At 54.8% G+C, this 11,157-nt stretch overlaps 1 protein-coding gene across 1 annotated transcript in view; it reads left to right on the top strand.

The window, feature by feature from the left end:
• Positions 1-671: 671 nt before the first annotated feature.
• Positions 672-11,157, top strand: part of MYO5C (myosin VC) — an 82,740-nt gene continuing 72,254 nt past the window's right edge. Inside the window, exons 1-2 of the mRNA XM_040969641.1 lie at positions 672-698; positions 9,220-9,330. Coding sequence (XP_040825575.1) covers positions 672-698; positions 9,220-9,330 — 138 coding nt within the window. The remainder of the gene's footprint in view (positions 699-9,219; positions 9,331-11,157) is intronic.

Here is an 11,157-nt window from a genome sequence, read left to right as displayed (position 1 = left end):
CTAAATTTTCCCTTCATAAAAAAAGTGACACATGTCACCATTTATTCAGCCCTTCTTCTATCTACTTTAACAGAAATGCAAACATTTTTTTTCCCACACAAGTCAACTGCATTGTCCTTAGTAACATCTCTGGACCCTGGGTATTTTCACAGATATGGTAAATCCTTTTTTTATTGCATAAGAAGATGCTCACACAAAATTCCTTTGTTGTTGTTGTTCTTTTGGAAATAGCCACCTTGCTGACCGCCTAAAAGCCGCAATCTCAGGTAATCCGTTCTCTCGGGTATTTTCTGTGCTCCAGTCCGGAAACGGACTGCAACTCAGGGCAACTAACCCTCGGGCCCGGGAACGCCTCCGGATACACCTGTCACCTCCGCCTGCCATTCCCGGGCCGCTCCCGTCAGGTGGACCCGCTTTACGCGCCGACACCTGCCGCCCACAGCCCCCGCCCCGGCCAACGGCAGCGCCCAGTGGCCACGCTGGGCTGAGCAGGACCAATCCCACGGCTTGGCCCTCCCCTCGCCCCGAGCCCTCGGGCCCTCGCGCGGTGGCACGCAGCGAAACTTCTCCGGCAAGATGGCCAGGCTCTGATTGCCGGGCCCCAGCCACCCGTATCCCGTAGAGCCGCAGGCGCTGCCCCCGGGCCTCGTCCCGCCGCGCCTCCCGGGCCCATGGCGGTGGCCGAGCTGTACACGCAGGTAGGAGGGTCGGCCCGGCCTGCGGGAGGGCGCGGGGCTGGAAGGCGGCCCGGCGCTGACGCCGACTGTCCCGGGCGCCCGGGCCACACCTGTACACCTGGCGCGGGGAGGGCTGGCCGGCGGCGGAAGGCCCGCGGGGTCTCGGGGACTCGGGCCAGCTTCGCCCGCTGCAGGCTGAGGAGTGGTCTGGTTCCTGCCCGCTGGGAGTGCGCCCCGCTGGGAGTGAGTGCGCCCCGCTGGGAGTGCGCCCCGCTGGAAGTGCGCCCCTCCGCGTCCTGGGAAACGGAAAGGGGCTTCCGGGCGCCCAGGGACCGCGCGTGCGTGTCCCTCTCCCGCAACCTCAGCGCCTTCCTCCGCCCCTCACACCCCAAGCAGAGTAGGGGGGCAAGGCGAGCGTCTGTGAGCTCCCTGACCTTCGGAACCCCCTAAACAGCTGTGACCGCAGTATTCTGTGCCCAGCGCCTGCCCGAGCCTTTAGGCTTCTCGCAGTGGCAGTGGCTGTAATTGCCCCAGCCTCACGGGCACCTGGACGCTCCGGGGGGGGGGGGGGGGGGGGGGGGACTCGGTGCTTATCCGAAAAGCCCTCCAAGAACTTTCTTGGATGAACCTTGTCTTCCCTTACCTAGGAAAGGCAGCCTTTGGCGCCTGGAATCCCCAGGCATGGACTTGGGTCATGTTAGTGTTTTTCGTGGGAGCAGAAGTGTTCATCCCAGTCTCCATGGACTGCCCCCCAACATCCTCCACCGTGACCATCCCACCCCACCCCCAGCTGCAGAATTCCAGAGTCCTGCACCCCTAGGTGGGTGAGAAGAGGACTTTCCCTGTTCCCTGCCAACTGCCCTGGCTTTGAACTCGAAAAGGCACTTTTACTGTGGGTATAAGCGACAGTAGTACATAATTATATTTCCATGGTCTAAACAAACCTTCCCCTCCTTGCCTGTTTATCTAACAGTACAGATATAAGCCAGCCCAGGATACTTCCCCTCTGCCGCCTTTCCGTCCACTAAAGCTCCAAGTGGGCAGTGCTTGTGTGGCCCTGATCCTGCTCTGTATTTATATAGTGAGGATGTGGGGTCACATACCACAGTAATTCTGAAATCTTCAGTTTACTCGAGCTGAAGAAATTCTTGAACAAAACCACTCCTAAACTTGAGAAACAGAAAATTGGTGATGATTAACTTTTTTTTTCTGAAGCAAAAATACACAGTTGTGAGCAGCTGGTCATCAAGTGCCTCAAATCTCAAATATTGACTAATGCGCAGCAGGGACCAGGCACAGTGTAGGAAACTAATAGTGACAAACTGGGGTGGACAGTTAGACTCCGGGAGCCCAGGACTTGGTAGCTGACCATACCAGCCCAGGAGGGCACTCGCAAGCCTGGGCTACCACTCCCGTGCTGGGGGGGAGGGTGTCATCCCTGTTTGTCGGTCCCAGAGGTGAGCCGCTCCCCCACTGTGAAGCTGCATGCCTGTGAATTAAGAGAATTCTTTCTCTCTCACTCTGTAACTGGGGTAAGGTCTGGACCCCCGACCTTTCACTCCCCCAACTCTCCATCTCTGTCTAGCTGACTGTTGTGGAATGCCAGCCCTGGGAATGCCTGGGTCAAAGGTTGGGACTGGGGATGCTTGGGGACACTGAACACTCTGCAGCGCTGTTTCCCTGACACTGTTAGGCACACAATGTTTTAGAACAACTGGAAGCCCATTCCTCACCCGGAGGCAAACACGGCCCTGTGCCAGGGGAGTGAGTGGGGGAAGGGAACAGGCATTTGGGGTTCTCCATGTGGGAGCCAGTGCCTATGTGCCAGTTATATTCATCCCCTGATGACCAGGCTGCGGTACCCACTCACTTACATGGCTATTGCCTGCCTGGCCCCTGTCTAGGTCTCCTCTTGCACAGCCTTTGAAGACAGGCATGGTATCCCCATAAAACATATTACACGTACTGAATGGGGAAGTTTTGGGAAAGATTAGAAAGATTTAAAAATGTATTGTTTGAAAGCAGAGAAAGATTTTCCATGTACTAGTTCACTTGCCGAAAGGCTGTCAACAGCCTGGGCTTAGCCACATGGATGAAGTCCGGGTCTCCCACCTGGAGTGGCGTGGACCCCGGGGACCTGGACCATCGCCTGCTGCCTCCTAGGGTGTTCATGAGCAGGCAGCTGGATCACCAAACACTCTAATGCTGCACTACAACACCACTCTGAGATATTTCCTGCAGGACAGTCTTGCCTCTTGAAGAGGGTTCTGGTGAACGAGAAGTGAGAAATGTCAACAAGTTGCATTTGCTGCTGCCAAGAGAGTCAGGGTGCACAAGGTAGATGTGAAGAGGTAGCTGAGAAGAGAAAGGTTGTGGGGAAGGTTGTGGCAGCTGAAGATTCCTGTGAAGGCTAGAATAGGCTAGCAGGAGCTGCTTCATAGTTTGGGAAGTGAGGTGGACCCAGGTGCCCTGAGGCCTGTGGGAGACAGGGCCTGAGGCCAGGCAGCCTGGAGCTGCACATTTGTACCAGCAGGGTGGGAGAGGGTGTTGGGGGGGTGGTGGTAGCTGGTAAGATGGGTCAGAGGTAGGAGGTAGCAGGTTGACTAGGTGCAATAGAGGATGGGTGGCTCCAGGGACAACGGTCTCCTGCCTAGAATTGGCCATTAAAGCCAAGGCAGAGATGAGAGGAGAGGACAAGGCCAAGGACAGGACACGGGGGAAGCTCTGTGCATGTATACATGGCCAGAGGAGGCCGGGTGGGGGGCCCTGGGTTGGGGAGAGATGGGAGAAGTGGCCACCAAGTGCCCACTGCTGGTTTCAGTATAAAGTGACCCAGCTGTTTCCCACGTTACTTGGCAACATGTCTTAGAAGTGTCCAAGGCAGCAGTACTGCTGAAAGAAAGCATACAGGGCGAAACCGGTCCGGTGGTTATGTATCTCCTCCTCTCCGGAGCTCTGTCCCTGTCACTATTTGGTGCCTTGGCCCATGCATTCCCTCTGTCTGAAATCTCTGCTTTGCCCCTGCACCTTCCAGATTCAACTTGAGCTAGCACTTGTCCTGAATTCCTGCAGCCAGCCTGGGGAAACTTCCACTTTGGAAGTAAAAAGGCTGTTTATAAACAGTTGATAGCAACATGGAAAGATTCTTAGGTGAGAGATGAGAGCATTGAAATTGCACGTACTCTGATCACAACGTAGGAAAATCCATAACCAAAGGGGAAAGGCTGCACATACCAGCAGACTGGGCAGGCAGGTGAGCCAAGAGAAGTAGGCAGGGTGAAGGTAGAGGCCTCCGGCGCCTCCGTGGAGCATGGAGATGGGGAAGAGCTGAAGGAAGGGAAGCAGCGAGCTCTGCAACTAGATGTGAGAAAGGCACCTGTTGGGGCTTCCTCTCAACGGACTGGAGGCCACGGACGGAGCACCTTGGATGGTGAAGGCTGACATAAGAGAAATGGAGATAACTAGAAGAAAGCAAGCTGAGAGGGATGGGCACCTGTTGAGGATGGGGAGGATTGAGCTGACAGCATCCTTCCAACCTCTTGTCCTTCTGGGCAACTTTCCATGCCCGACAGTCTGATCTGGCCAGCAGGGCTACTGTCTGCTGTGCATGTCCCCCACTGTCCTCTGGCACTGGATTAGTGTCGCTGGGATCCCCTTTGCCCCTGTAACCTAGTATACATGGTGGCTCTGGTCAAGTTTTGGTTCTGCCGCTGACTAACTGGGTAACATGAGCAAGTTACTTACACCTGTCAGGTGCTTACTGGTACAGAAGTTCCTTGTGAGGATGAAGTGTCTATAAGACCCTTGATAACGATATCTGACTCAGTGCTTAATGATGGTTTGTTGTTTTTTTTTTTCATACTGATGCTGTTCTAACGTGGTTCATTTTTGGTACTGCAATATCAGACTTTGCAATTATCTTTGTGAAATTTCCAATCTTGTTATCTAGTGCATATTCTGTAGCATTCCAAAACTTTACTGAATCTTGATCATCTTCTGCTCATTAATTCTTTCTTTAAAACAAAAGAAGATTTATTTATTTATTTGAAAGAGTTGTAAAAAGAGAAATGGGGAGAGAGAAAGATCCTGTATGTGCTGATTCACTCCCCAAACAGCCACAATATCCAGGGCTGGGCCAGGAGCCAGGAGCTTCATCCAGGTTTCGTGTAGGCAGCAAGGGTCCTAAGCACCTCGGGCCATTTTGTGTTGCTTTCTCAGGCCCCTAGCAGGGAGCTGGAGCAGTAATGTAGCAGCCAGGACCTGAACTGGCACCCAGCATTGCAGGTGGCAGCTTTGCCCGCTATGCCATAGCACTGGCCCTTGATTCTTTCATCTACTTATTTTATGTATGTGTGTGTGTTTTTTTTCTGTTTTTCATATAAGATACAGGTGAAAGCCAAGAATGGAGTGTGGCGGGGTGGTAGAATAGACTCAGTGGCGTGCCTCTGGAGGCCGTTTTACCCTGGCATTGCTCAGGCATCCGTCTGATCCCTGGTGATCTCATCCAGCTGCCTGCTTCTCTGGCCTGTGGCTGGTGAGCTCACAGCCCCTTGGAGCAGCGCTGCTGAAGCTGGCTGTGTGAGGCCGGGAGGGGTGTGACCTCAGCCCAGGGGCCCTGTCTCCCATCAGGTCAAAGTGCACTTGACTAATTTTTTTCCATTTGGCTACATTTTAAAAGATTTCTTTATTTATTTGAAAGGCAAGAGGAAGAGGGAGAGAGAGGAGAGACATCTGCCATTCACTGGTTCACTTCCCAAATGGCCACCACAGCCAGGGTTGGACCAGGCTGAAGCCGGGACAGGAACTTGATCTGGGTCTCCCAGATGGGTGGCAGGGGCCTAAGCACTGAAGTGGGCCATGCTCTGCCCCTTTCCCAGGCGCATTAACAGGGAGCTGGATCAGAAGTGGAGCCACAGGGACTGGAAACCATTCCCACATGAAATCCCAGCGCCTCAGGCTCAACCACTGCATCATGGTCCCGGCACCCCGTTTGACTGTTCCATACAGCATTTAGACTTCTAAATATCATGAACAACTCTGGGAAGTTAGATACACCTATTGTTTTCTAAGTAGCCCCACCTGTGCAGGGTCAGTGGGCAGGGACACAGGTCAGAGTGGTGCTCACTGCCCAGACCTGTTTACTCACTGATGGGAAGAGGATGGGAGGGGTCTCGAGGGGCAGGGCAAGGAACCACATGGCATCTTCTAGAACCTGATGGTGGTTTGGGGTGATCACAGGCAGCAGGGTGGGTTGGAACGGTGAGTCTTATGTGGGAAAACGGGCTAAGATGGCAACTCCCCACCCAGACCTGCTGCTCACACAGATGCCTGGCGGTAACTTTCTTTTTTTTTTTTTAAGATTTATTTTTATTATTTTCTCATTGGAAAGGCGGATATACAGAGAGGAGAGACAGAGAGGAAGGTCTTCCGTCCGATGATTCACTCCCCAAGTGAGCGCAACGGCCGATGCCATGCCGATCCGAAGCCAGGAGCCTCCTCCGGGTCTCCCACGCGGGTGCAGGGTCCCAAAGCTTTTGGGCTGTCCTCTGCTGCTTTCCCGGGCCACAGGCAGGGAGCTGGAAGGGAAGCGGGGCTGCCGGGATTAGAACCGGCGCCCATATGGGATCCCGGGCGTGCAAGGTGAGGACCTTAACCACTTGCGCCACCGCGCCGGGCCCTCTGGCGGTAACTTTCAAAGTTTGCTGCCTGCTGGCTCCCTCCTTGCCTCTTGGCTCCCCTCCAGTCAGCTATGACAATCCTCAGGCAGATGGGTGGGGCCATCACCTGTGCAGCAGCAGGTAAGCAGGGGCCGCAGGGGAGAGATGTTTACCAGGTAAGTTCTCCAGCCCTTGGTGACTGCTTGACAGCTGGGTGGGAAAATGGGGAGGGAGCCCAGTTATGGTCCCACGTTTTCTGAAAATAGGGACAGAGAGAGAAGGCCGAGGAGAACCTTTGGGGAACACATCCTCACCACTCATTTAGACATTTGTGAGGATCCAAGGCCGGTGGGGGGGGGGGGGGAGCTGAGATGTGGTCTAGAGTTCCATATTGGAATCATACTGCAGATATCAAAGGGGCAGTTATGCAAACTGCGAGAGTGCGTGGAATTCTCCAGAAACAGCCTGGCACGTGAAGAGGTCAGGTAGGACCTTGGGAGGCATGATCTAGGGGAGTGAGAGCAGCAGGGGGTCTGCAGCCAGAAGGGAAAAGGAAGAGGAGGAGAGGGGCGTGGGCACCTCCGGCTCTGGGTGGGCAACACATGTAGTTCTGTGTGACGCTCAAGTCTTCAGGCCCTCTCTGTGGCTGGTGCCGGAAGCTCCCTCAGTGGAGCAGACTGTGAGAGGGCGCAGTTCTCTCCTCTGGGCACATCGGGGCAAGATGGAGCACAGAGTACAAGCTCTTTGCTACTCAAGGCTCTGGGGTCTGGAACCTTTGCCTCATGCTCCCCAGAACGGCTTGAGAGGTGGCCCTGAGTGCCTGCCCCCTTGGCAGCTCTAAGCAAGCCTCCAGGAAGGAAGAGCACGGAGGCAAGGGAGCTCGGGAGGCAGGCGAGAGCACTGGGCGCAGGCCAGGCCAGCCTGTTGGCCCTGCCTGCCCTTGGCCTTGTGGGTAGAGGAATGCGAGGCTGGCCTGGGCGGGGAGTAGCTGGGTAACACTTGGTGGAGCTGAGTAAACCCTGATCCTGTTTACCTACCAGGCTGGGCTCCAGCCTCGGGGCTGCACATGGCTGCCCACCCGGTGGCAGAGGCGCCACAGCAGGGTGTGGGCTACCCAGCAGACCTCCCTGCACAAGACAAGCGGACCCCAGCCCCTGATGCCGTGACACCTCTGGGATGCTTTAGTTTGAGCTGCCTCTCGGTGGACAGTTGCCACTCTAAGTTCAGGATGGCTTTCAGGGGCGGATTTGTTTAACTAACTGACAGCTTCAAAGAGTTGCAAGTGCTGGCCCTGCTGCGGGCTTGTCCTTTGAGAACCTGTGTCTCTCTGTGTGGGGTTTTGTTCAGTAATCGCCCCTGAGCTTGAGTTGGAGTACCAATGAAACAAGAGAATTGATGGGTTTGGTATTTCTTTTGAAAGATTTATTTATTATGAAAGTCTCAGAGGGAGAGAGAATCCTCCATCCGCTCATTGACTCCCCAGATGGCAGCAAAGACTGGGAGCCTCATCCAGGTCTCCCACGTGAGTGGCAGGGGCTGAACACTTAGGCCGTGTTCCTGACATTTTCTCTAGGCCACTAGCAGGGAGCTGGAGAGAAACTGGAGCAGCCAGAACAGGAACTGAAACCCACATGGGATGCCGGTGACAGCTTTACTTGCTAGGCCACAGCACCTACCCAAGGATTGGTTTGCTCCTTGGCAGAGAGCCCCAGGTTTCCATGGAAGGACCTCGAGGAGTTCCGTTCCAGTCTCCTGCTCAGGCCCAATAGGACACCCCCTCTTTGATCTGTTACTGCCAGTGGACAGTCTGATGTAAACTTTGATAAGCAGTTCGGAATAGGCTCCTCCCAGGGACCTTATTAGCCCTGCAGTGGGCAATTCCTGATAGATTGTCCACTAGTGAGCCTCGTGATTTATGATTTGAGCCATGTTTTTCTCTTGCAGGCCCAAGGCAGGAAATGGGCAGGCCCTGGCAATAAGGATGTGTGGGGTGGGTATGTCCCAGAGGTGTGTCTGTGTGTTTAGGTGACTCTGTTCACCCATCGGTGTGGGAGGGTCTGTCATGACCTGCCATGTCACATTTCAGCCAGCTCCAGCTCTTTCCTAGCCATCAAGGATGAAAGCAACTCAAGTGACTTAGGCTGATCACAATTGCTATCCAACCAGTGACCCTTTTGTTCTGGTAAACCAAGGAGGTTGGTATTAATATTCCTCCTGCAACACTGTGCCTGGTCAAATGCCTTCCACTTTGTTTTGTTCTCATTCTTTTGTTCCTTCAGCAACTTTTAATCTGAGGCCACATCGAAACAACTTTTTAGCATTGGCCATGACCGGCTATGTCACACCTCGATTCACAAAGTTTGTTCTGTCACCTCTCTGTGCATCAGTGTGTTCTTTCTTTCAATTTATTTTATTTTGGGGGTGTTTTAAAATTGTAGACCTCAGCACATCTCTCAGGTATTTTAGTCTATGTTATTCACTATTCTGTATTAACAGCTCCTTGTGTAAAATTTATAGACAGTGAAATGCACGAATCCTAATCTACACTGAGATTTGAAACATGTTTAGCAGCATGAGACTTGATAGAGAATGTGACCGTCACCCCAGGACATTCCCTTCTGGGCTTTCCCATCCACTCCCTGGCCCCACCCACCCCAGGAGTGGGCACACACACACATAGCACCCCTGGTGCCGATGCCTACAAAGTGAGGCAGCTGGACAGGGTGCCTTGCTGGTGTACGAAGGCTGGCTTTGGATGAAAGGGTTCCTGCAACAAGAACTGAGCCCAGAGAACAGATGGAAGCTTCTGTGTCTGACCCTGCAGAGGTCTTTGGTTCTGTCTGAGATGTGCTGACAAATGAAGCCTGTCTTATTCTGTTGGCCAGTACAACCGGGTCTGGATTCCCGATCCTGAAGAAGTTTGGAAATCTGCGGAAATAGCCAAGGACTATAGAGTTGGTGACCGAGTGCTGCACCTGCTGCTGGAGGATGGAACGGTGAGGACCCTTGCTCTCCGTGGCTGCAGCCATGCACAGGCAGTGCCTGGGGGTGGGGAGAGAGATGTGAGGGAGGGCACGGGATCTACTGATGTGCTTGTGCCACCCCACCTTGTTCCCCGCCATGCACCTGCCCTCAAGCTGCCCTGCCCCAGCCAGGCTTCTCTCAGTAATGAGGGCCCCGTGCAGTAGCTGGTGTGTGCTGCTCTTCCAGGTGTTCACAGGCGAAGCCTGGAGAGAGATGATACTGGGAAAAGATGAGCGATTTGGAGCCAAGTAGGCAGAGGGGGTGGCAAGTAAAGGAAGAGGGAGGGGGAGGGACTGGGGGCCGAGGAAGGCAGCTGTGATGTGGGGACACCTGTAGGGTACCCCTCCCTGCCAGGAGGAAGCATGCAGGGGCCAGAGCCCAGCTCTGCAGAGGAATAACAGGAGCCTGGCATGAGTTGAGACCAGACCAGGGACAAGCTGCAACCCTGCTCCTACGGGAGGCTGTGTTGCCGTGGGCCCCTTGCTCTGCAGCTTCAGAAGGGTTTGATCAGGTTTTTCGTATTCATCCTGAGTCGTCCTCTCTGGCCACGGCTGCAGTGACATCCTGGCAGCCAAAGGATCCTGGCTCCCTCTGGGTGCCAGAGGCTGAGGACAGCATAGGGACGTGAAAGGCAGGCAGTTGCTATGGAGAAAGGACTCGGCGTTTGTCACCAGACCCCACCAGGTGTGGGGAAGCGTGTCCTGAGATCCTCCACATGGAGAGATGGTGAAAGGAACTGTCGGAATTGGAATCCTGGCACGCCACCTGCTGAGCACATGACAGTGGCCCCCGCCCCTGCATGCCAGGCAGGGTATTCCAGGTGCGTGTGAAGACAGGAGAGCATGCAGGAGGAGGCTCCCTTGGCCCTAAACGGCATCTCTCTGCTGGCAAAGCAGGGCCTTGCCTCTTGCTTTCAGCACCTCCCAAACAATGCCCGGCTCTGCTGAGGGAGCAGATGGCTTTGGGGAGAAAAAATCCCAAGGCGCCACTGCCCCAGCGGCTGGCTGCTCAGGGCTACAGGTGGCTGCATTCCTGGCCTTGAATGTGCTGGGGTGGGGGTGGGGGGGCGCAGCAGGCAGCGAGCAGAAGCAGATGAGATGGCACCCGGCCAGACTGCTTCTACCACAAAGGACAAAGCCTGCTTTGTGTCCCCTCTGCCTCCACCTGTCAATGCCTGAAGATTCTGTACCCCTCCCCGTCCCTGCACATAACTTCACACACGGAGACTGAGCTGGAAAGAGAATACCCAAGACAGAAAAAATAAGAATGAGAAACATTTTCCCTGACTTAGTTCTCAGAAAGTGTACAGATGGGCAGTCCTCTGGTTGGGGACAGCCCCTCTGTCCACCCCCCGCCCCACCAGGTGCAGTGGCGCTGGAGTGCTCTGAGTGCCTGTGCGTTGTCACCAGGCCCTTAGCTGCTCCCCTGCTGTAGAACAGAGCAGCCGGTGACAGAGAAGCTCGGACTTTGAGCCAGGCCCGCTGTGTGGCCTTGGGTGGTAAACTCCATCCTTCCAATCCTGCCCCGTTACCTGGTGCTGTCCATGCTCCCTGGCAGGCAGCTGAGAGGACTGAATGAAGCAGCGGTGCGTGCTGGCCTGGGGTTGTTGGCGCAGTGGTCCTGCCTGGAGCAGCTGGGCTGCCTCGAAGAGCTGGTCCAGGACTGAGAACCAAAGAAAGCCCATAGAGCTGACTAAAGACCAGGAAGGGCCGCCCTGAGCAGCTGAGGAGGAGGCACAGCTGCTGAGGACCCTTGCTCGGGTCACTTGCCCTCTCTGGCGTCCACGTTTCCTCCCCTCG

The sequence above is a fragment of the Ochotona curzoniae genome, unplaced genomic scaffold, assembly GCF_017591425.1.
Source record: "Ochotona curzoniae isolate NIBS_2020 unplaced genomic scaffold, NIBS_Ocur_1.0 scaffold_4701, whole genome shotgun sequence".
Lineage (NCBI taxonomy): Eukaryota > Metazoa > Chordata > Mammalia > Lagomorpha > Ochotonidae > Ochotona > Ochotona curzoniae.
The sequence above is the reverse complement of the archived record's forward strand: the minus strand, read 5'-3'. Positions and strand labels throughout refer to the sequence as shown.